The sequence below is a fragment of the Lygodium microphyllum genome, chromosome 11, assembly GCF_053477565.2.
Source record: "Lygodium microphyllum isolate KBCC chromosome 11, Lygodium_microphyllum_v1.1.10, whole genome shotgun sequence".
In the NCBI taxonomy this organism is placed as follows: Eukaryota; Viridiplantae; Streptophyta; class Polypodiopsida; order Schizaeales; family Lygodiaceae; genus Lygodium; species Lygodium microphyllum.
This window is the reverse complement of record NC_141145.1, coordinates 149,360,463-149,386,364: the sequence shown is the minus strand read 5'-3', so window position 1 is coordinate 149,386,364 and position 25,902 is coordinate 149,360,463. Positions and strand designations below refer to the sequence as shown.

Sequence of the window (25,902 nt, the reverse complement as noted above, 5' to 3'; positions counted from 1 at the left end):
CCTCCCCCACCATCTCATTCATCCTTTCAAGTTCTCCCTTTAAAATTATATGTATGTTTTCTTTCATCGAACGTAGATCCAAGATTTATTAGTCCGATTAGTACCGTACTAGCATCGGACTATACTAATCGGACGCCATTGGACATGACAACCCTGTAAAAAGGGGGGGGAGAGAGAGAGAGAGAGAGAGAGAGAGAGAGAGAGAGAAAGAACCAGGAGAGAAGAAAAAATAAACTAAATTAGAAGTGGAGAGAGAATTAAACATAGGGAATTGGGGGGGGGAGAGAGAGAGAGAGGGTGTGAAGAAAAAAATTAGAAACAGAGAGGCAAAAGAGGAGAGAGAAAGATGGGAAATGGATTGTTGAGCGAAGTTGATACTTTAGTTAGTCAAATGATCACTTCACAAAAGAGTATTTTGAGCAATCAGTAATGTGTTCATTCCAGCCATGTGTAGAGCATTGCTTAGATAATGAAAAATCTTCATAAAGTACCAGAATAAGTGATGATAATTAGAGCATAAGCATAAGACCGAGTGTAAAACCATAACCTTGTATAAAACTTAGCCAAGTCCATTTCATAAAAGGCACCTTCCAAACAAACTCTAGTTCTCTAACTACAGGTACAAAGTACAGAACCCTCTAGTTTCTATATGATTATATCCTAGCAGAGTTGTAATTAAGACACCAGTTGGCATATAATAATTCGAACTTGAACTTCGTTCACCATACCTGCTTAAAATTATGAATGCTAAAGGAAAGAACAATCTGATTCCTTGAAGACCTGAAAGGCACTCTAGTAAGGCCTCGTTCATCATTGCATCTACTTTCTGACATGACCTTAACCCTGATGAAACAGACAAACAAGTTGCTAAGAAATCAGAGAATGTGTTTCGGAATTCACAGCTGTAAAAGAATAGTTCGAACCTCCATTTCCGCATCCATGCTTTGAACATCCTCAGAAGCATCCTTTTTCTCCATGTCTATTGGCAGACCCTCCCCTTCATTGGGCGTGTCTTCCGCCTCAGCAGTTTCTCCTTCATCTCCTTGATTTACTGGTGAGGCTTGGGATTCTGGAGCTCTACTCAAATCAGGTCCCTAAAAGCTAGCAACCAGAATATTTTATCTGTGTCTGGTGATAATATTCACACATCATGAACAGTAGAGGCAATGACCCACAGTATAGCACAACTATACCTTAGGTTCTGTCAACTCTGGTTTTAACAATGTTTGAGCAGTAGAGTCATCCTCCACAGTCATGATATCATGTGTAATCTCACCAGATGTTTTGGCCTCTTGTTCAGCTCTGAAGGCAGCCTCCCTTTTTCGTTCCAAAAGCACAGACACCTGAGAGATCACAGAAACAACATAAAAATCATGTTTGAACTGAGTACTCGAGATTATAAAACTGTCTTGAAAAAGCTTTGAGCAACTACAGGGTGACAAAACACAGAAGATCAGATTCAAAAGTTGCCATAGCTCCTTTGAAATCCAGCCACTCCCATACAATTGATAGAAAACAAGGATGATGCATGCACAGGACCATGTGCAGATACTGGTAGGGAATTGCCATCCCATAGAAAATAATGCATGGGTATAAATATTCTAAAAGGAACATGATGCATCTAACAATTCAAAGAGGAGCCATCCTCAAAAAACGTGAGAACTTTTTGCCTAGGAGGACAAAAAGCACATCCAGCCACCAGTGTTCATTGGTCAATCTTATTGAATAAGCTTTTACAACTGAAGATCAGGCTGCTTCTCAGACTCAAAATCAGCTGCTATCCATGATAAATCAAAACGTTGGGACCCTGATTGCAAACCTGTGGTGGGTGCCTCATCTGTACACACACCCTGCAAGACTCTTGTCATGAAGTACTGTAGAAATGGTGACTATAGGAGGCTCCAGCACTCATTCAGCTCAAGGGGTCTCCTGCACGTCTCTATCACTTCTGTAGACATAGCATCCTGACAATCCTATCAGAAACCTCCTTGTCCTAAACCTATAGGAAATCCTCATCTGGAATCAATAAAATGTGCATGTCCATTATGTGTAGGTTCATTCCCAGCAGGATGTGAGCCAATGGTATCTGTAGGTACCTCTGACGGGCTCGACTGAAGGGGTCTCCTGCAGTTCCATATGCTACTACCTTAGCTCTTCTTGTACTACCATATCATATATAGCTGGGGTGATATGTTCTCTCTGGAATGGATAGTGCTTCAAAGGGATCGGAGACAAATAGCACAGATTCTAGATTTCAAAGAAAAATTAGAAATCTACAATAAAAAAAGGATTGCTTTTATGATATTTGTAAGTATCATATTTGACCAAATATTCAAACGGTCCCCTTCTTACTGTGCTTCACAAACCAAGCACCTGTAGATGTGGAAGAATGGACCAATACCTCAACAGTATTTTGTGCATTTTTCAAAATCCTAGAAAGATGCCTTGCAAAGTGTCCTGCTTGCATTTGCAGTAGAAATTGGAAAAATAGCAAAATGAACTGGTAGATAGCAAAGGTCAGAAATGTGTAAGCCAATGTCTAAGAACACTCCGAAACTCTGAAATCTCTACACGAGAAGGGATCGGCCCAAACAGGGCTGCAATTGATTGGAAAGAGGTGCATGGCAAAGCCTTGAGAATAATCTAAATGGCATAGCACTAGACCCTCTGCTCTGTGAAGATATACTATGGCTTGCATCAAAAACAGTGTAGGAACCAGGCTAACACATAGTGAACTCAAACCAGAATGCAGAAAAGACGGAGAGAGACTGAAAAATGAATAAATGATGAAAAGAGACAATACCACTGAGAGCTCAAGCAGCGGACAATGTCCAGCAGCCACTCTCTCATCGAGTGGCCTAAGGGACTGGTAGATTTTCATCTTTTAAGAATGGATCTCGAGTGCAGCAAACCACCAATGTTGGAGAAGAAAACTGAAGCAGAAGGCTGAACACAGCATTCATTAACTTTTCAGATACTCCTCTCTCCTTTTTGCGATTTGGGTTCTTGACTAAGTTTACTATGCTTCAGTCATCTTCATAAACTGTGTTTTCTCTGTGCAAACAGAAACGGCCTTCAGAAGCCCAAAGGGAAATACAACACATTTCAGCAACACCTAATTCAGCTTAACCATAGATTCAGCAAGAAAATTCCACAAACAAACAAAGCTAGAGCACTCTTGCACCACATGTTGACACCTGTTAGCCCCAAAGATGGAACATCAACACCTACTCTTCTTTAGATGGCCAATGGAAAGTGGCTTGTGATCACTAACTCTAAAAGGATATGCATTGAGTTCATACATGCGGGATGGTGGAGAGGGCTGCAACTCGGTCAGAGGTTTGATGTGAGGTGGGCAGTCAACGGCTAGGTTCACAGTTTCTTATGCCTTCCCTTTTGGTATTTCTCTAGATCACTGATGTATACTCCGAATTCATTACAAAAGGCTATATTTCAGTGACTTCTCGTCGATAACTAGTCCTCAGGTGCACAATGACTTTGTCACCTCCAATGTTTAATCTCCAACCAACTATTGAGTGTTCAAAAATGCGAAAGAACACTTCAGCCTACCAAACCCCTAAAAGACAGTCAACATTTAAACCTTCATGGAGCATTTGCCTAGATAATTGTCTTGCATAGTTTGTCAAGAGACAACATACCAGCAAGAGAGTAGGGTTTGCGGGGAGGAACACGGAGTGAACTAGGTAAACACTGAGAAGAGAAGAGAAGAGAGAAGAAACTTTGATGGATGGAATGATGAAGATCTGAATCATGGAGTGAATGTGATACAAGGGAACACTATCTCAAAAGTAAAACATGGATAAAAAGTTGGCCCATCACATATGCTTCTAAGACAACTTAGTATGAGTATCACAACATAATAGAAAAAGATTTTGTATCATATTTAATTATTTATTGGATTTGCTTTTTTTGTACTTACTAGATATATAGAAAAATGCATCTAAGTCAATCAATGATGAATGGTCATAGGTCACCATGAATCCAAGCAATGGGTTAAAAGAAAGATAGTATGCACTTTCAACTATATGGCATATTGGGTACCTATGACCAAATAGACACCTGCGATCGGAATAGTATGCACTTCCAGCTATATGGCTTGATTATGCATCTGTGACCAGATAGGCACTTGTGACCAAAGCTCATGCAGAGAACTCATATGAAAATTCCAATAATGTTTTTGTAATGTACTCATAAAGAGCTTTCACATGACACCTATGTTGGGGAGATCCTAAATTTTAGGAGGTTTCTAAATTTTAGAAGCCTTGGATTGGCCTAAAATTACTCCTAAAAAATAAGTATGACATCTAAAAATAGTAAGTTTTGTATTCTAGCAGTGCTTAATAAATTTGGTTATTTCTATTCTTGATAGTTTTCAGCCCAAAAAGAAATAACATCGAGAAGAAACAAGTATCATGATACTTGTTACACAAGCTTCCAAGTGTCCCACCACTTGTTACACCTCATGGCATGTGGCTAAACACTGGCCTTGTGCTACTTCACTTTCCTTTTTTGCACCAACTCTCCAAGTTTCTCCTCTAAAAAGAGCTTGTTTTTTCACATTCTACATCAACTTTCTAGGTTGTAAACTTTTGTACAACAACCAAGATAGTATAATATAGGGCCCATCCATCTCCAAATCAATCTCTACTCCATCATCATTCAATGCCTCCATATTCCCTCTTTTTTTTTTGTTGTTTTACAGGACAAAAGACCTACTATCCTACATAGTTCTCATACAATCCCACACTATTCCTCTTACAAACAAAGGGATTTCTCGCGATGAAATTGTGAGAACATTATATTCTTCAAAACAAAGTTGCCCAAAAAGTGCACTAGGCTTAAGATCTCAAAGGAGAAGGGACGATCTTAGAACATAGTGTTGTGTCTGTTTTTCTGATTTTAAGATCAAAAACAGCAGCATATCTTGTTGTCAACAAAGTTGCAAAGTTGTCTGATGGATTCTCCATACCAAGAGGAAAAGATGGTTGTTGTCCCTACTCCATTTATGGTATTTGTTTAGAATTAATGGCTAAAATTAGCAATTTCTATAGCAAAGGAGAGAAGAATGGTTATCTCTAAACTTGGGCTACTCAAATAAAAAAGAAGTCTTCCCAAATAGCCAAGATCAAATTTCAAAATGAGTAACCACATACTCGTTAATAAAACCTCATTTTGGATTAAAGGCTACTCACATGACTAGGTTATTAATCATACATGAGCTACTCATTGAACTAAACTTAAGCTCAAGGCCTACTTTATAACTTAGGTTCCCTAAGTAAGCTACTTACTGGACAAAACTTCCAATGTAACTCAATTCTAAGGTGTTAACTTTAAATCTAATGAAAGTTTCACATTGCACCTTGTCACTTTTGCCTCACTCTTATACCACATAGCTTGTACACTTATCCACTACTACTTGGTGTCAAATCATATTAATTGTTGTTGCAATGGTTACCATGCCTAGAGCTAGGATACTAGAATTAAAGTTCATTTTAATTAAAAATCTTCATGAAGTTTAATTAAATCATCATTACTTGTTTTAGTAATATCAAACCCTAGCATATTCTCACATGGTATTAGAGTTGGTGCTCCTGTAAAGAGTATCTTGCATGGCTATCATGAACAACTTGGTTTGTATGAGTTAGCCAAGTGACTTGCAACCAATTCACAATGGTTGAGACACTTCTTTCTTGGAAATCTCTAGTGTCTTCTCAAGCTTCTTCTTCAATGGGAGCCTTAAGCCAACATTATGCTCTCAATGAGAAGGATGGCACATCATCCATCTCATCATCATGTAATGTATTGGATGTTGAGCAAATATTAGGCGCGAAATTCACGATGGCCCAAACTACATTCCTCAATTTTCTCTCTATAATGCTATACAATTATAGATCAATCAAAGCATTTAGTTGGTAATGATAGCCATCTCTCTACTCACTACTTTTGGGGTGAATGGCCATCCATTGTCTCTATCTAAACAAGACCCGATGTTTAGGTTCAAACAATCCATTTGATTTGCATAAGTCGAAACCTCTCTCTAGTACTCATGTCATACAAAACCTAGTTGTAAGTCACTATGGAGACCATTTTCACTATCGATATGTTTATGTTCATAGAGAAGGATCGAGAGGTAGATTTTCAAGTATTCCTATCACATTGTCTTCTATTTAATATAAACATATTATTAGTACTAATCATTTCATAGTTGTTAGGTATGAAAGATACGATACAGTACGGTACAATAAAATACGATACTAAATGGTATCTTAAGATTTTATAAGGTATGGTACGATATTAGTACGAAAAAAAAATTAATTGGATTATTTTAGACTAAAGATAATACAATACATGTTTCAAGTCTAAATAGCAATGCTATTAGATTACATAAGATAAATACTTGAGGGTAACATGCCAAAACCTAATGTTGCATGCACATCAATGGCTATTGCTACCTACAACTTACAACTACATAGATGGGAGTGGATACATCATACACGAATGATCATACAAATAAGAGAAGTGTGGGCTTGAGAGAGAGAAGGTTTAGGGAGAGAGGTTAGAGAGAGAGAGAGAGAGTGAGTGAGAGTGAGTGAGAGAGATGAGAGGCTTCAAAGAAAAAGAGGGTGTGAGAAGCTAGAGCTAGAGAGAGAGAGAGAGAGAGAGAGAGAGAGAGAGGCTTGGGGGGGAGAGAAATAAAAAAGAAAGAAGAAAAAAAAAAGGAAAAAGAAAAAAAAAAAGGTTGTAGACTTGAAGGAGAGTAGCCAAAATGTGTCTATTTTTTCATACTAAATCATATGAATGTGTACTACGTACAGAGACAACCTTGAATCATTCTCAATTCCTTTCCGTCTTTCCCTTTTCATATGATCAATCAAGTTCTCTCCCACATGCTTTAATAGCTTAGGATTAGACTCAAAACTTGTATCATTATATAAGATTTTATTCTTCAATGTCCAATATATTAGGCTTAGGCTCTTCTATTTCTTCTAAAAGTTCATTTTCATTTCCTCAAGTTATGTCTTCAATAGGATTTTCAACTCAACCATATTTGCATGCCACTCTATACCCTAGTATTCCCTTGGCCATATTTACGTGCCACTCTGCACCTTAGTATTTCTTTGTAAAGAATGCCACCCCCATCTACCACAAGTGAGTACACTTGCCTATTTTGGTATGACCGTATTGGGTATTCCCTAATGCCCCTTGGACCTCTCCAAGGCACCTCAAAATGCAAGAATATCCATCTTGTGCTTACTATGTGCCTTGCTACACTTCATGGGCCGCATAGATGTCCAAATGTCCATCTTATACTTATAGTGCATCTATCTATCCCTCCTAACCTATCCATACAATGACCACACCTATGCCTAGTCAACCAATTACACATTGAGATCCATTGTCTATACCTCACAGATGCATAGAAGGCACTTTGGGGCACATCCCCAACTATACTTCACTCCCCTACCATCCCCTTCCTATTCACCAAGGAACACGTACACTCCAATTACTATAGTCAAGAACGCCTTGATTGACAATACTCTTTTTAACGGGCCAAATTTCATGACTAGTGATAACTAGTCTAGAGACTATGTCAAAACCATCGGCTTGCCCACCTTTATAATATCCATCAGTGAAAGGCTCACAATGCCATAGCAAACTTTGAGTGATGCAACCGTTAGTTCTGAGTTTCATTCTCAATTAAAACACTTTTTCTAGTATCTAATCGTTGGAGTCATCTTATCCACCGCTATGTGGCAAGAGATCAAACTAGATGTATCAATTTCAATCATGGGCTCTAAGAGTTCTCCATTCAGGAAAGGGATGACTTGAAAATCAAGATGGCCAAATGTAGATGATTACTCACCATTTTCAGCACCACTCACTCACCAATATCAAATGATGATCAAGTCCATTGTTTCTAGACAAGTTGACTTCAAAATACTTCTACTTTATACACCAAGTCATCTCTTTATTCCGACTTGCAATCAGTTATGAGTTCAAATGTCAACTCTTGCATTATGCTCAACTTCATGACCCACTTTGAAGGGGGCTCTAGGTTCCTCTTCTTCAAATGGGATGTCCAAAGATGGCAAGAGTTCTCAAGATGAAAACATAAGTCATAAAAAGGGTGACACCCCTTCTTTCGATGGAAACAAAGATACTTAACCCATTTGACAGTACTTGCCTTAATAGAATGGATATTGTATTCATTATCAAGCGGTTCATAATGTGGCCTCGGTCCCCATCCTATTTCCTCCCCTCGTCACATCTTTCCTTAGCATAGATCTATTGAAGATATGGGTGTTGGTGGCCTCACACCTTCTGGGTTCCTTTGGCTACACCAGGCTAGTACATCCTTAAGCAGGTTTAGCAATTCTTCCACTCTTAGCTCCTTAGGCTATTCAAGTCAAGCATATAGGCTACTTGTCCTTAGACTAACTATCTTTAGGATTTTCGTCTCCTTCACCTACACATATTTACTCTCATTGTTTCCGTTGCATTTAACTTTTACTTTAGCTCTGATTTTTTTTTAAGCTTAACACCAAAACATCGCAATATAAAGCACTAGTATGAAACTTTGGTCTCTTTTGTACTTGCAAGCTAGGTTTTGTATGTATTCAGTTTTACGGACTAATATTGCAAGCACCGATCCTTGGGAAAACAATTTATTGGTTGTTCCATGGTAGCTCCATGATCTTTTCGTCGAGCCATTATCCCTTTGACTAATATGGAGACTTCCCCTCCAAAGGCCAAGCTTCAAAGATCTCTTTGATGCTACCATAGTAGTAGATACTTTTCCAATTGAATTGCTTTTATACCCACTCCTCCATCAATTTCTTGGCGCTCCTCCTCCTTCGACATCAATATCCATAGTTTAAGAGGGGGTTGCTTTTGTCACATGATACATGCAAGTTTTAATATTTTCCTCTTGTCTTCAACAACAGCAGCCCTTCCTACTATATCTCTCTTTGCATTGAATACATTGTTCTCATTCTTGTAAAAAGATGCTTGGGTAAGTGGACAAAACCCCCTATGAGGGCACTATCCAAGTGGCACCTTGATGCATCAACATGCCCCTTCATCCATTACTTTTATGCATTTGAATTTTATATATCCATTGTGTAAGAAAACAAGACCAGCAATGGAGGAGAGAGAAACACAACAATGACAATGAGTGAGAGACAGCAAGAGAGTAGAGTATGTGAGATGGAAGGATCAAGGTGCAGCTGGGATTCAGTAGACAGTGTGAGAGTGAGAGACAGAGTTGAAGCACGACACCCAAGAGAATAGACTGAATGAGTGTAACCAGAAAGTACAAAGTACAACCCTTAAACCTTAGGGTTGTAGGGGGTGTTCACACGCGACACACACTAAGTGCCCAAATGTGTGTAACATAAGCACATAAGTACATACGACAATAAGACCATAAGTCTGGGGGAAAAAACCTCTCCTATCGAGAGTAAAAAGTACCCCAGTGTCCTACTGATCACCGACACTCCCATATGAGCGTAGGCGCAAGTGAGGCATGCGTGAGTCAAATACCCAACAAACCCCCCTGGAGTGAAGAGTGATCAAGAGTACAAGGATCATCCGCCACCAAAGGATATCAAATTTAAAGCATCGCGAAATGCTTCAAATTTGTCACGAGTAAGAGCTTTGGTGAAGATGTCTGCCACATTACTGGTGGTAGGACAATAAACAAGGCTGATATCACCTGCATGTAGCCTCTCTCTGACAAAGTGATAATGGGTCTCAATGTGTTTCGTGCAAGTATGAAACATTGGGTTCCGTGCCACTGCAATGGCACTCTGACTGTCAGTGAACAAAGGAGTAGGCTCCGTAACAGATACATCCAAATCAGCTAGCAAGCGTCTAAGCCATACGCATTCAACTGTGGTAGTGAAAGCTGCCTTGTATTCAGCTTCACATGACGATGTGGCAACAGTGAATTGTTTCTTGCTAAGCCAAGAAATCCAAGAAGAGCCAAGAAAGAAACAATTGCCACTAGTGGAGTGACGTGTATCATAATCACCAGCCCAATCAGAATCACTGTAAGCATGTAACTGCAGTGGTCTCCCCTTGGCATAAAGCAACCCAAGAGAACGAGTACCCTGCAAGTAGCGAAAAACGCGCTTGACAGCTTGCCAATGTGACATACGTGGCTGATGCATATACCTGCTCAAAGCTGAAACTGCAAACTGTATGTCCGGCCTAGTGTTGCATAGATAGATAAGACATCCAACTGCAGGAGCATATGTATGTATATCAAACAAATCACTGTCATCATGTAATGACAGTTTCAGTCCAGGTTCCATGGGAGTACAAACTGGCTTGCAATCCTATAAGCCAAACTTCTCAAGAAGCTGCCCAATATACCTTGACTGTGATAGCCCAATACCTCGAGCATTATGTATGAACTAGATGCCCAAGTAGTAATGCAAAACTCCCAAGTCAAACATGTCAAAAGTTTGCTGCAAATTTTGTTTGAATGCTGAAATCTGATCAGCATGTGTTCCAGTGAGCAAAAGGTCATCAACATAAAGACATATAATCAGCATAGATCTCCCTTCTTTACATACGTAAAGAGTAGACTCAGATGAGCTGTTTAGAAACCCCTAACCAAGTAAGAAAGCATCTATTTTTGCATACCAAGCTCTAGGAGCTTGTTTCAAACCATATAGTGCCTTTTTGAGCTTGCATACCAAATGTTCTGAGCCTTCAACTGCAATACCAATGGGCTGCTGCACATAAACTTCCTCCTGAAGTTCCCCATGTAAAAATGCAGTCTTGATATCTAGCTGATGCACTGTCCAACCATAATGTGCAACCAAAGCAATCATAGACCTGATGGTCGTCATACGGGAAGTAGGAGCAAATGTCTCCTCATAATCAATGCTCTTTTTCTGTGCGTAGCCTTTAGCTATAAGCCGTGCCTTATATTTATCAATGGATCCATCTGCTTTTCTTTTCAGTTTGTAGACCCATTTCGTTCCAATGGCTTTCTTCCCAAATGGCAAGGACACCAAATCCCAAGTTTGATTCTTAGTGATAGAATCTAATTCAGCTTGCATAGCTGCCATCCAATGCACACTGTGTTGTGCATCCTCATAACATTCAGGCTCTTCATTATCAAAAGTACTTGCTGCCATAATAAACTCCATGGTATGTGCTTAATCATGCAAACGAGTTTGCCTTCTAGTACGACCAGCCATGGGTGCATCCAAAGGACTATCTTGCATAGTCTGCAAATACCATCTAGGTAGCTGTCTAGCATCCTGACTGTGTGCAAGCTCTCGCTGAATTTCAGTTTCAGCATGATGCTGAATATTCCGATCAGCCAATGGCTGAATTTCTGCACTTTCCATAGGAGCAGTTGGCTGAACATTAGGTTCATTTTCTGAATCTCCAGCTGAATCACCAAAAGTAATGGGCAGCAGCCCTTTAAAAACATCACCGGCAGCCTAATATGTGTCCAAACCAGCCAAGGATAATTCTGATTTTTCATCAAAAACAACATCCCTGCTGACAAAAACCTTCTTTGTAACGGGATCATAGAGTCTGTAGCCTTTGCTCTCATTGCTATATCCCATAAAAATGCACTTAACAGCCTTGTTGTCCAATTTTTTTCTAAGTACCTGTGGAATATGGGCATAGGTAAGACACCCAAAGGTATGAAAGTGACCAACAGAAGGTTTACGGCTGTTCCAAGCCTCAAAAGGTGTGATGGTCTTCAAGGCTTTGGTAGGGCATCTGTTCAAAATATGGCAAGCACACATGACTGCTTCCATCCAAAAACTATGAGGCAAGCTCTTTGCCTTCAGCATACATCTGGCCATCTCCATGAGTGACCGATTCTTCCTCTCTGCTACCCCATTCTGCTGTGGAGTATAGGCTGTAGTCTACTGATGGACTATGCCCTTCTGCTGCAAAAAAGAATTCAGCATAGAGGACATGTATTCCCCCCCTCGGTCCAAACGGAGAGTCTTAATCTTGCATCCAGATTGATTTTCAACAAGTGCACTGAAAGCCAAAAATGCATCATACACTTCTGACTTCTTTTTCAAACAGTAGACCTAGCAAAAACGTGTAAAGTCATCAATGAATGTCACAAAATAATAACAACCGCCCAATGACACGGTCTGCATAGGTCCATAAACATCTGAATGCACCAACTGCAATCTGGTTGTTGCTCTGAAAGCAACATCACGAGGAAATGAAAACCGATGCATTTTCTCCAAAATGCATCCCTTGCATAAGTGCTTGTGAGGTCTCTCCAAGAGAGGTAAGCCATCCAGCATCTGAGTATGCTGCAAAAGCATCAAGCTGCCAAAGTTTACATGCCCCAAACGAGCATGCCATAACTCCGCCTGTATCATAGCAGGAGTAAGAGTGGATGTCAAGTATGCCGATTGATCTACTGAAAGAGCATCCAACTCATATAAACCATGACACAAAGATCCTGTCAAGACCAAAGTCATGCGTTCTCTATCTCTAACCATGCAACGGTCATCATCAAATGTGACCTACAAACCACAACGTGCCAAAGAAGAAATAAAAAGCAAATTCTTCTTGATTCCAAGCACAAACAAAGCATCCTGCAAGCGGAGAATAGAGCCATCAATGGCTGTGAGCTGAATCTCCCCAATACCACGAACAGGATATGATGCATTATTGGCACACTGTACTGATTTCCCAACGGGAGGTGCACTAACTGAAGCAAACAAATCTCTGCGAGATGTAATATGTCTAGAAGCACCATTGTCAAAGAACCAAGTGTCAACATCCTCTGTAGAGCTAAGTGCTCTATCGGCCCAAGAGATGTCATAACTGCAAGTGTAAAAACAATAGTCCCTGTCCACAACAAAGGACGCGGACTCACTAGCAGTGGAAGGAGTAGTAGAAACAGACATTCTTGACTCCTTCTTTTTCTCTTTGGCAATGCGCTTCCTGCACTCAGTGATATAGTGGTCGGGCTTCTTACAATAATGACATTTTCCTTTTTTAGCTTGCGTCCCCCCTTATGTCTAATTCTGCGATGTGCCCGAAGTGCCAGAACTCTGTGGAGCATTTTTCACATTGCTGTTTTTGCCTTTCTGTCTTGCCACAAAAGCTTGCTCAGAGACTATAGCATCCACACCACTATTTTTCCTTGTTTGCTCCTCCTCTAGAAGCAAACTAACCAGCTGAATAAAAGTGAGTGGGTGCTCAGCAATCCTCATGGTGAGGTTCAATGCAGTATGAAAAGACAAGTACGAAGGAGGTAAGGAATTCAAGGTGGTGGATATCAACTGTGCATCCGAAAAATACTCATCTACATTCATGAGTTGCTCCCTCAAGTCCTGAATCTTATTTAAGTGATCCTGCATAGAATCACCCTCATGCATCTTCAGAGTTTCCAACTCTTTCTTCAAGAAAGAGATCCGAGTCTCATTCTTTCCTGTAAACATATGCTCCAAAGTCAACCATGCATCTCGTGAAGAAGATGCCGAACGGATATGAGGTATGATGGACCGCTGAACTACCAGAGCAACCAGTGACAAGGCCTGTGCATCACGTGTATCCCAAGCTTTTTGAGCTGCAGGTCTTGGAGGAAGTGGCTGAGATGGAGCGGGCTGAGGTCCCCGTTGTCCACGTGCGCCATGGGGAGGAGGAGTAACGGGAGCTACAACTCCCGGTCGAGTTTCCTCTCCACTGACATAATCCCATAAATTCTTGGCCACTAATACATTCTTCATCATGAATGACCAAAGCGAATAGTTGTTTCCGTCCAGTCTGTCTTCCTTGGATACATATGTAAAGACATCACCTCCCTAATTTGCCATGATGACAAATTTCCAAAGACAAAATGAGCAATGTCAAAGCAGTATGGATTGGAAATCTGCAAATTTCCAGAAATTGCAGCAAACACGCTTCTGCAATTAATGAGCAAGGGCGTACTCTGTCAAAAAACTGTCTTTTGATGCACGCTTCCCAAGGTGCAAACAGTGCTCAGCAACACTGTTATATCAAAATCCCCAAAATTTTTGCCAAATTTTCTGTCAAAACAATCTTTGTGTGACTGTACCAGCAGTTCATATGCAACTGTCCCCAAAATACACAAAAGCCCCAAAATTTCCGATGATCCAGTCTAGAAATTTGCATCAAATTTATCCCACACCTGTGTTGTGCCTGCGGTCCCTACTGCATATGAACCTCCTTTGCCAGAAATTGATTCTGGACTAAAATTAAAAAATTTTGTTTTTTAAGAAAAACACACATGACGTGGTCAGGGCGGACAAGCAAAGTGGCAGGTCTGACGTGGACTGGGCAGGCGGGCGGCCGTTTGGGCAGACATGATGGCGCTGGCGAACAGGACGACAGGCGGCGTGCGCTGGTCTGACGGAAGTTGCGTGGGCGAACAGTTGAGCAGACGTTTTTTTTTTTTCTCGGCTGACATGCAGCAGGCGTCAATGCTGACGAACAGGATGACAGTCGACTTCGGCGGCGCCTGGGCTGACGAGGACAGCGCGCTGGCTGACGAACAGCACGCGGGTGGAGCTGAACTGGCGGGTGGCTCTGACCTGGCGGGTGGCGCTGACCTGGCAGGTGGAGCAGCACGCTGTAATCTAGAGCTGCGCGCTGTAACGCTAGTAGACTGACGGGGGCAGGGGCACGCTCAGCAGGCGAGCGGCTCTCTGACGCTGGCGACTGTTGGCGAACAGCACTGGCGTGCTGAAGACTGACAACTTGGGGCAAACGCAGAGCAGAGGTGGCTCGAGTGCGGTCGGGACTGCACATTGCAGGCTCAGAGCTGTGCTCTGATACCAAATGTGAGATGGAAGGATCGAGGTGCAGCTGGGATTCAGTAGTAGACAGTGTGAGAGTGAGAGACAGAGTTGAAGCACGACACCCAAGAGAATAGACTGAATGAGTGTAACCAAAAAGTACAAAGTACAACCCTTAAACCTTAGGGTTGTAAGGGGTGTTCACACCCGACACACACTAAGTGCCCAAATGCGTGTAACATAGCACATAAGTACATACGACAACAAGACCATAAGTCTGGGGGAAAAAACCTCTCCTATCGAGAGTAAAAAGTGCCCCAGTGTCCTACTGATCACCGACACTCCCATATGAGCGTAGGCGCAAGTGAGGCGTGCGTGAGTCAAATACCCAACAGAGTATACGTGTTGAGCTAAAAGAGAGAAGGAAAGTACAACACTAGTTTAGGTCATAGGTTGACCTAACCAGCCTTCCACCAACTAACTAGAGTTGGGCTAACTTACTCTCGTTCCTAGTGTCACTACTTTAATGTCTAAAGGCACTAGGTAGACACACTACATTGACATTTGAATAAGTGTCCACACCACATGAAATACATTGGGCACTATCTAGAATTATCAAATTTCAACACCCCTCTACAATGCCAATGTCATGAAGTACAAGGATGATCAATCACCAAAGGGCAATAAGTTCAAGGACTCAAACCTCTCATGTGGCAATGCTTTGATGAAAATGTCTACAACATTTTCCTGTGTGGGTACATACATCAAGTTGATTTGTCCTACATAGCATCTCTCTCTGACATAATGGTAATGCATCTCAATGTCCAACATGAAACACAAGATTTCATGCTATTGCAATAGCACTCTAACTATCAAAAAGAATGGATATAGGACCCTCCAATGGTAAATGTAGATCAGCCAACAATCTGCGCAACCATACACATTCCACAATTGTTGTACAGGTTGCCCTGTACTCAATCTCACAAGACAAGGTAGCCACTATAGGTCGTTTCTTACTTACCCATGAAATGCATGAACGGCCCAAAAAGGAATGGTGTCCACTAGTGGACTGCCTAGTATCTGCATCCGCAACCCAATTTGAATTGCTATAAGCCTATAAGTGTAAGTCTTTCCTTTCCCCCCTCCCAAGAAAATAATAATACATGTGACTGAGTACCATTAGCCTTACGCTTGATTTTAAAAATCCACTTAGTATCAATGGCCTTCTTACCAAGTGGTAAATGCACAAGATCCCATGTAGAGCTAGTGGTAATGAAGTCTAACTCCTCTTGCATGGCCTACATCCAATGTACATCTTGTTGAGCTTCATCCAAGAAAGTAGCTTCATCATCATCCAATAATCGGCTCATAAACACATACTCATCACAATCATCTACCTCCGTTATATTAGCCAAATGTGCCTCCCCTGTATCATGTGCCACATGATTGACAGCCCTTCTACTGCACTGAGGTAAAGGAGCATCCATTTTACTCTCCAAGAGAGTTTGTAACAACCATCTTGAGACTGTTTTGGCTGCCTCCACTACATGTGGCAAACACTCATCAATATCTTGTTGCTCTAGAGCATATGGGACAACAACAACTTATTGTAATAGGTTTGTTTTGCCATTTATAGCAGGTGTCACAACTCTATAGAAACAGAATTTGTATCCTTTTTCATTAATTTATCTATATAATGATTTATTAAATTTATTTCCTTTGCACTAATTAGATATAAAGAAAAGTGCATTGGAGCTGGCCACTGATGAGTGGTCACAGGTTATGGTGGACCCACACGGTGGGTTAGAGAAAAGATAGTTCACACTTCCACCTATATGACCCGATTGGGCGCCTGTGACTAGAACTCACGCATATCAGGGTTAGACTCGCACACAGAAAGGATTGATGCCTTGAAGTGTGGGCTAGATCCACCAGAACAGACAATTACAATCAACAAGATGGCATGATCATGAAATGCTTGTATAATGTGCATGTGTGGGCTGAAAGCTTGAAATGCACATTTCTTTGCATAGGAAAGTCACATGAAGATTCGGATACCATTTTTGCGATGTACACGGAAAAAGCTTTCATATGATACCCATATTGGGGGGGTCCCTAAATTCTAGGAGATCCCTAAATTTTAGGAGGTCCCTAAATTTTAGGAGCCTCGAATTAGCCTAAAAATGCTAGTCCTAAAAAATAGGGATGTCATTCTAAAAATAGTAAGTTCTGTACTCTGACTGTGCTTACTAAATTTAGTTGTTTCTATTCTTGACAGTATTCAACCCAAAAAGGAAGGCCATAAAGAAGAGACAAGTGTCAAGACACTTGTCACACAAGTTTCCAAGTGTCCCACCACTTGTCACATCTCATGACATGTGGCTGGACACTTGTCTTGTGCTACTCCACTTTCCCCTTTTGTACTAGCTCTCCCTTCTCCTATAAATAAGAGCTCGTTTTTCTTCATTGAGCATCATTTTTCTTTGCTGTAAACTCATGTACAGCACCCACAGATAGCCAAAAACTGGCCCCATCCATCCCCATCATCATCCCCCACTTCTCCATTATCAAATTCCTCCATATTCCCTCTTCTATCACTGCTGTTTTACAAGACAGCGAGCCTGTAAATTCATTACAGCACCTCCTTCTTGAGCTCTTTCTTCCATTTTAGCTACAAGAAGCAAGCTCTATCCCTGTACTGCTGATCAACGATGGAGAAAGGCTGAATTCCCCTTTTTCTTCTCTCATACTGTAAAGAAATCAGTTCTTATCATTGCATAATAGATAATGCATGTGTGTTTGTACATCTTTGTATGATCTTGTGAGAGTGAGAATTACTTCTTCTCACTCTCAGGTTGATTGTAACTGAGCTCTTCCCTAAGGGACTTGGGTTGAGCAGAAATACATTCCTTCGGGGGGGGTTGCCCATCTTCAACCCTCAATCTTGTCTCCATTACTTTTACATTTTTATGGCTGTAATTTTGTGAGTAATTTTCATTTTCAGCTTTAAGTGTTCATTCTCTTTTCTATTAAATCTCGAAAACAAGCAAATATCATAATTGTTAAGCATACTACGTTGTTCGGGGCGTTTACAGTGGTATCAGAGCTTTGGCTCGGTCCTCACCCCCAACACTGGTAGTGCTTACAACTATAAGTTTGTTTGTTTTCAGCCCTTGCATTGAGTGCGTGAGCATATTTTTTTTTCTTTAGTCTCAATGGATCAATCGAGTGCTATCCTTCAAGCCATTCAAAGTCTTAGAGAGGAGAATCAGCAAATTCGTGAGCAACTTCTCAAACTAGAAAAAGTTGAGAATCCCAAAGAATTCAAGGAAAGAAGCCCATCTACTTCAAGGAGACAAAGCCATACCAATGAAAGGAGCCGATCAAGAAGTCCAACTACTTCTAAGAGACAGTCCCATTCTACTTCAAGACAAAGAAAGAGATTGCGTCGAAGCTCATCCTCTTCTTCAAAGTCATCTGGCGCCTATTCTGATGGATCCTCTTTTAGTAATGAAGAGTCACACCCTTCTCGTGGAAGACCTCATCATCGTCAAAGGCGTCGACATTCTTCACCCTCGTCTCCATCTTCATCCCCATCAAGCACTTCATCATCTTCAACCTCAATATCCGAGCATGGACGAAGGCATAAGAAGAAGAAGAAGACTAAGTCACTATCTCAACTTGAAAAGAATATCAAGTTCAGTATGTGTGATGGTTCCCGAAATCCTGATCTTCTTCTGAAGTTTATTCGTCAATTTCAAATTTTGTATGGTCGTGACAAGTATAAAGAAAAAGAAAAGATTAAGTTTGCAGCTTTACATTTAACCGACTTAGCCCATACTTGGTGGACGGGGTTGGAATATGATCATGCTGCCCCAAAATCATGGCGGTCCTTTGTTCGCGTGATACAAAGCCAATTTCTTCTTGTTCATTTCAAAAGAGATGTAAAAATGGAATGGGATCGGCTTTGGCAAAGGAAAAATGAGTCACTTGGTGACTATACCAAGAGATTTTGGGAGCTACTTTTGAAGGTCCAACATTTCAAGAAGATCAGCAGTTCGGAAAAGCTTAGGAAGTTTCAAGGAGGTTTGCATTTTAAACTTCGTACTGCTCTTAATCATTATCATTGTTCTAGTCTCAGGGAACTCATTGACCATGCTGAGACATGGGAAATGGAGCACAATGGCAACAAATCATTCCAAAAGAATGATAAGAAGAGAGTAGCTGATGATGAGGAGTATTCAGCCCCAAATGAAGGACAAAAACAGTGGCAAAAGCAACCATCAAATCAAAAGAAGATGAAGCCCTATGCACCTCCTAATGCTCCTCAATTTCGCTCCAATCTATACCCACAAGCAAAGCAATTTTCCGAAGAAGAAAAGCAACGCTTCATGAAAGAAGGGAAGTGCTTTAAATGTGGACAAACAGGCCACATAGCGAAGCAATGTCCAAACAAGGGACAAAGTAAGGTTTCTGACAACAAGCCTAAGTCGCCAGTGAAAATCAATGCTATCAGTGATGTAGTTGCAAACACAACTCACACTCCAGAGACGCGCAAATTATTAAAAGCTTGGGGACAGTTGCAAGGTAAGCAAGCACTATTCTTGATAGATCTTGGGGCGAATGAAAATATTATTTCCTTGCAATTAGCTAAAGAGCTTGGATTAAAGAATGAAGAGATGGACACTCCGGTAGAAGTTCGCCAAGCTTTAAATGTTGATGAAGGTGACACAATGAAGACTGTGATACCCTACATTGGCAAGCTCAAGTTTCAAATTCAAGGCTACAGTGACGAAGATACCTTCTGTATCGGAGACCTTGATGGTTGCGATGTGATTCTTGGCATGCCCTGGAATCATAGAATAGATTCAACCATCTTCTCTCAGAAAAAGAAGGTAGAACTCACCAACAAATGCAAGAAGTACGAGATCCAAGCTGGAGTTTCTGGAGACACCATACCTATGGTAAGCCATATGCAAGTCTCTAGAGCAATTAAGGATTGTGTTCAATGTTGTCTGCTTTATGTCACTGATGTAAAAGATAATATGAATGCTGAAAACCAAGAGCAACTTCAGCTCTTGGAAAAGTATAAAGATTGTTTTTTGGAAGATCTTCCTTATCAGCTTCCCCCAGAAAGGCCAGAAGACCATCATATTGATATTATCCCGGGTAGTTCTTCTCCTAATATAGCACCATACCGTGTGAGCCGTCCTCAACAAGAAAAAATCAGAAAGCAAGTTGAAGACCTACTCAACCGTGGGCTAATTAGGCCAAGTAGCTCACCATTTTGTTCACCGGTTCTTCTTGTTCAAAAGAAAGATGGCACATTCAGGATGTGCATTGATTATCAAGCCCTCAACAAAATCACCGTGAAGAATCGGTTTCCTATTCCCAGAATTGACGACATTTTGGATCGTCTAGGAGGCTCAAAGGTTTTCAGCCGCACTGATTTAAAGAGTGGTTATCATCAAATTAGAGTAATACCACAAGATGTACACAAAACTGCTTTCCGCACTTCATACGGTCTTTATGAATTCTTGGTGGTTCCTTTCGGATTAACCAATGCACCAGCCACCTTTAATCGAATGATGGAGCGCATCTTTAGAGAGCATCGACAATATGTCGGTACTTTCTTTGATGATATTCTTGTCTTTAGCAAGAATGAAGAGGAGCATCATCAACACTTGGAAATTGTTCTACAATTACTACAACAAAATCAACTCTTAGTAAATGGTAAAAAGAGTGAATTTTTCATGCATAAAATAAATTACCTTGGGCATGTCATCTCTTTTGAAGGGATTCAGATGGATCCTGAAAAGATCAGGATAATCCAAGAATGGCCTCATCTTCGTGATGTACATGAGGTGCGATCGTTTCTTGGCTTATGTTCTTATTACCGCCGCTTCATCAAGCATTTTGCACATATGGCTTCTCCACTTCATGACCTTACAAAGAAGAAGATCTCTTTCCAATGGAAGGAAAAAGAGAAGGCAGCCTTCACAAGGCTGAAAACAGCTCTTACTTCTGGACCTGTTCTTATCATTCCAGATCTGGTAAAACCATTTGTGGTGGAAGCAGATGCTTGCGGTGATTGTATTGGTGCAGTGCTAAATCAAGAAGGCCATGCCGTAGCCTTTGAAAGCCGCCGTCTAAATGATGTGGAGAAAAGGTATGACATTTATGAAAAGGAGCTCTTAGCAGTGGTTCATGCTTTAAAGATATGGAAACATTATCTTTTAGGCAATGAATTCCTTATTAAAACCGATCATCAAAGCTTGAAGTATTTCAAGACTCAAAAGCATTTGCAGGAGAAACATGCAAGATGGGAAAATTTCTTGTCTATGTTTCATTTTCAAATTATGTACACTCCAGGGAAACAAAATGTAGTTGCTGATGCACTTTCTAGAGTGCCTCGCATTGCAACTATTACAGTGGCTCATCATGAAGATTTTCAAACGATGAAGAATACTTATGATGAAGATACTGATTTTGCAGCAATTTGGTCAAATTTACAGCAAGGAGGTTCTCATCCAGATTATTCCATCAAAGATGGTTACCTTCTCATGAACAATCGCCTTTGTGTCACTCTTCCTGTTCGACAAAAGGTGCTTAAAGAAAGTCATGAACCCCCTTATGCAGGGCATAGAGGGAGAGCAGCCACTCTAAGTGCAATTGAGCGCTACTTTTATTGGCCAACATTACAAAAAGATACACATAACTTCATTCAGGCTTGTCTGGTATGCCAAAAATCCAAATATGATAGGCAGAAGATTCCAGGATTGTTGCAACCTCTTCCAGTGCCCAAAGATCTATGGGAATCTATCACAATGGATTTCATCTCAGGTATTCCAAGAACACCTCAAGGTCATGATATGATTTGGGTCATAATTGATAGATTCAGCAAACAATCACATTTTATTCCATGTCATAAAACATTGAAATCCGCACAAGCTGCAAGACTTTTCATTCAACATATCTTCAGATTACATGGTATGCCTTCTGAGATCATTTCAGATAGAGACTCCAAATTCACAAGTAACTTTTGGCGTGCTTTATTTGAGAATTTGGGAACCACTTTAAAGTTCTCCTCAGCTTTTCATCCTCAAACTGACGGCCAAACAGAGGTGATGAATCTCACTCTTTTGGATATGTTGAAAGCTTATGTTAGTGAACATAAGTCACAATGGGAGAAATATCTTCCATTATTGGAGTTTGCTTACAACAATACAGTGCACTCATCCACAGGAAAAGCTCCAAATGAAATAGTACAGGGTAAAGTGATTCCTCCTCCAATTATTCGCACTAAAGATAAGATTTTTGCTGCTGATGAGTTTGCTTCAGATTTAAAAACAACAATGGATCAAGTTCGAGCCACTATCAAAGTTGCGCAAGAGTGACAAAAGAAGCAAGCAGATAAACGAAGAAGACCTTTGGCTTTTGAAAAAGGTCAATATGTCTTGCTAAAGTTCGATAAAAGCAGGCTCAAACAAGGTTCTGGTCAAAATTCATCTTTTCCAAAGCTCTCCAGTAGATACTTTGAACCCTTCAAAGTGATTGAGAAAATAAATGAAGTTTCTTATCGACTTGAGCTTCCTACTCATTGGAAAATACACAATGCTTTTCATGTAAGTTTGCTAGAACCTTACATAGGACCAGAACCAAAGGAACCCATTACTGAAGATCCCCCAGAAGTTGAAGAAACAGAGCAACTCTTGGAACCTGAAAAGATTTTGTTTCTCAAGGATCGAACCACGAGAAGTGGCCTTGTGACACGAAAATTCTTGCTAAAATTCAAGAATCTACCCACCACAGATGCACAGTGGGTAGATGAAAAATTCATGAAGGATTACCCAAATATTCTACAACAATATCAAGAAGATTTTCAGCTGAGGACAGCTGAATAAAAGCCAGAGGGCTGTCACAACTCTATAGAAACAGAATTTGTATCCTTTTTCATTAATTTATCTATATAATGATTTATTAAATTCATTTCCTTTGCACTAATTAGATATAAAGAAAAGTGCATTGGAGCTGGCCACTGATGAGTGGTCACAGGTTATGGTGGACCCACACGGTGGGTTAGAGAAAAGATAGTTCACACTTCCACCTATATGACCCGATTGGGCGCCTGTGACTAGAACTCACGCATATCAGGGTTAGACTCGCACACAGAAAGGATTGATGCCTTGAAGTGTGGGCTAGATCCACCAGAACAGACAGTTACAATCAACAAGATGGCATGATCATGAAATGCTTGTATAATGTGCATGTGTGGGCTGAAAGCTTGAAATGCACATTTCTTTGCATAGAAAAGTCACATGAAGATTCGGATACCATTTTTGCGATGTACACGGAAAAAGCTTTCATATGATACCCATATTGGGGGGGTCCCTAAATTCTAGGAGATCCCTAAATTTTAGGAGGTCCCTAAATTTTAGGAGCCTCGAATTAGCCTAAAAATGCTAGTCCTAAAAAATAGGGATGTCATTCTAAAAATAGTAAGTTCTGTACTCTGACTGTGCTTACTAAATTTAGTTGTTTCTATTCTTGACAGTATTCAACCCAAAAAGGAAGGCCATAAAGAAGAGACAAGTGTCAAGACACTTGTCACACAAGTTTCCAAGTGTCCCACCACTTGTCACATCTCATGACATGTGGCTGGACACTTGTCTTGTGCTACTCCACTTTCCCCTTTTGTACTAGCTCTCCCTTCTCCTATAAATAAGAGCTCGTTTTTCTTCATTGAGCATCATTTTTCTTTGCTGTAAACTCATGTACAGCACCCACAGATAGCCAAAAACTGGCCCCATCCATCCCCATCATCATCCCCCACTTCTCCATTATCAAATTCCTCCATATTCCCTCTTCTATCACTGCTGTTTTACAAGACAGCGAGCCTGTAAATTCATTACAGCACCTCCTTCTTGAGCTCTTTCTTCCATTTTAGCTACAAGAAGCAAGCTCTATCCCTGTACTGCTGATCAACGATGGAGAAAGACTGAATTCCCCTTTTTCTTCTCTCATACTGTAAAGAAATCAGTTCTTATCATTGCATAATAGATAATGCATGTGTGTTTGTACATCTTTGTATGATCTTGTGAGAGTGAGAATTACTTCTTCTCACTCTCAGGTTGATTGTAACTGAGCTCTTCCCTAAGGGACTTGGGTTGAGCAGAAATACATTCCTTCGGGGGGGGTTGCCCATCTTCAACCCTCAATCTTGTCTCCATTACTTTTACATTTTTATGGCTGTAATTTTGTGAGTAATTTTCATTTTCAGCTTTAAGTGTTCATTCTCTTTTCTATTAAATCTCGAAAACAAGCAAATATCATAATTGTTAAGCATACTACGTTGTTCGGGGCGTTTACAGCAGGTACAGACTCCAAAGAAAGTGGCAAAAGGCCCCCAAAGACATCAACAATGTCATGGATGGCTTGCATTTGAAACTAGTCGTGTGAAGATGCTGCATTTTCAGCAAATATGATAGCCCTATTGACAAAAGCCTTCTTTGTATGTGGGTCATACATGCGATAGCCCTTGCTTTCCAAATTGTAGCCAATAAAAATACATTTAACAACCTTGACATCAAGCTTCCCACCAAGCTCTTTCGAACATGTGCATAGGCTATGCAACCAAACACCCGAAAGTAGTCAACTCTAGTTTCTTACCATGCCAAGCTTTGAATGGTGTGATTACCTTCAAACCCTTTGTGGGTGCACAATTCAATACGTGATTTGAACACTGAAGGCCTTTTGACCAAATTTTATGAGCCAATCCCTTGCCTTTCAACGTTCAAGTCCCATGAGAGTGTGATTCTTCCTTTCAACAACTCCATTTTGCTAAGGATTAATTCTAATAGTGACTTGATGCATAATGCCACAATCCGACAAATATGCCTCAAATGCACGAGACATGTACTTTCCTCCTCTATCCATGCGAAGTGTCTACACTTTTAAATCCATTTCAACCTCAAGTTTTGCCAGAAGATGCTTAAAATGCATAAATACATCAGATTTGGCCTTTAACCCATACACCCATGTATACCATGAGTAGTCATCAATAAATATAACAAAGTAAAGATGACCCCCAATTACACGTGTCCTCATGGGACCACAAACATCAAAGTGAATAAGCTACATTTTCTGGACAGTACGTACTACACCATCCTTTTTGAAGGAAAACCTTTGCATCTTGCCCAAAATATATCCCTCGCATGCATGAGGAGGTGGAGTCTTCACTGGAGACAATGCATCTACCATATAACACCTCCAAAGAATCAAACTCCCAAAGCTCATATGTACATAGCGGGCATGCCAAAGCTCTACATTTTGCATAGCAAGCATAAGACTGACTGCTGGAGCATCATGAGATTGTCTATCATAAGTATCTAATAAGAATAAACCCTTGTACAAGGTGTCGGACAACCTAAGTGAATAATCCATCTCTCTTTCTCTAGCAATGCATTTGTCATCCTCAAAGATGACCTCAAAGCCATGCTTAATGAAGGTAGAAACAGACAATGAGTTCTTTGTAATGCCGGGCACAAACAAGACATCTAGAAGCCTAAAATAGAAACCATCTGTAGCAGTAACAGTGATTGACCCAATGCCACATACATCTTAACTGCTGCTGTTCACACATGTGACACACATCCCAATAAGGGCTGAATGCAAAGAAGTAAACAAGCACTTCCTGGAAGTGATCTACTTTGATGCACCACTGTCAAAATATCAAGTTTACTGTATTTCAGCAACATTGAATGCTGAATCACCCATAGAAGAATCATAACTGCACGTGAGAAATGCATCATTCTACCAAGTTGGCTAAAGCATCACCATCTGCTAATTTGTTAGCTAATGCCTCTGGATTAGCCAAGTCATATTCTTCTTCTTGGCCAATCTCTTTCTGCATTCATCAATCTAGTGACCGGGCTTCTTGCAATAATGGTATTTTCCCTTCTTTTAAGACTTTTCTAAGTCTTGGACAGCCTTGTTTGATGGCTGTCCAACATCACCCTTTTGCTGATTATTTGTGTTTTGCCTAGCTTTACCCTTGCCTTAAAACTTGGAAAGCATAGCCACATCAATTGAACGCAATGTAGCATTCTTCCGAGTT

General features: G+C 40.6%; 1 protein-coding gene across 1 annotated transcript in view; it reads right to left on the bottom strand.

Annotated features, from left to right (window-relative positions):
• Positions 1-533: 533 nt before the first annotated feature.
• The window catches only part of LOC148029515 (golgin family A protein), a 67,167-nt gene continuing 41,798 nt past the window's right edge, over positions 534-25,902 (bottom strand). Inside the window, exons 3-5 of the mRNA XM_087688363.1 lie at positions 1,194-1,343; positions 924-1,094; positions 534-843 (exon numbers count right to left, since the gene is read on the bottom strand). Of these exons, the coding sequence (XP_087544489.1) occupies positions 838-843; positions 924-1,094; positions 1,194-1,343 (327 nt within the window). The 3' untranslated portion in view covers positions 534-837. The remainder of the gene's footprint in view (positions 844-923; positions 1,095-1,193; positions 1,344-25,902) is intronic.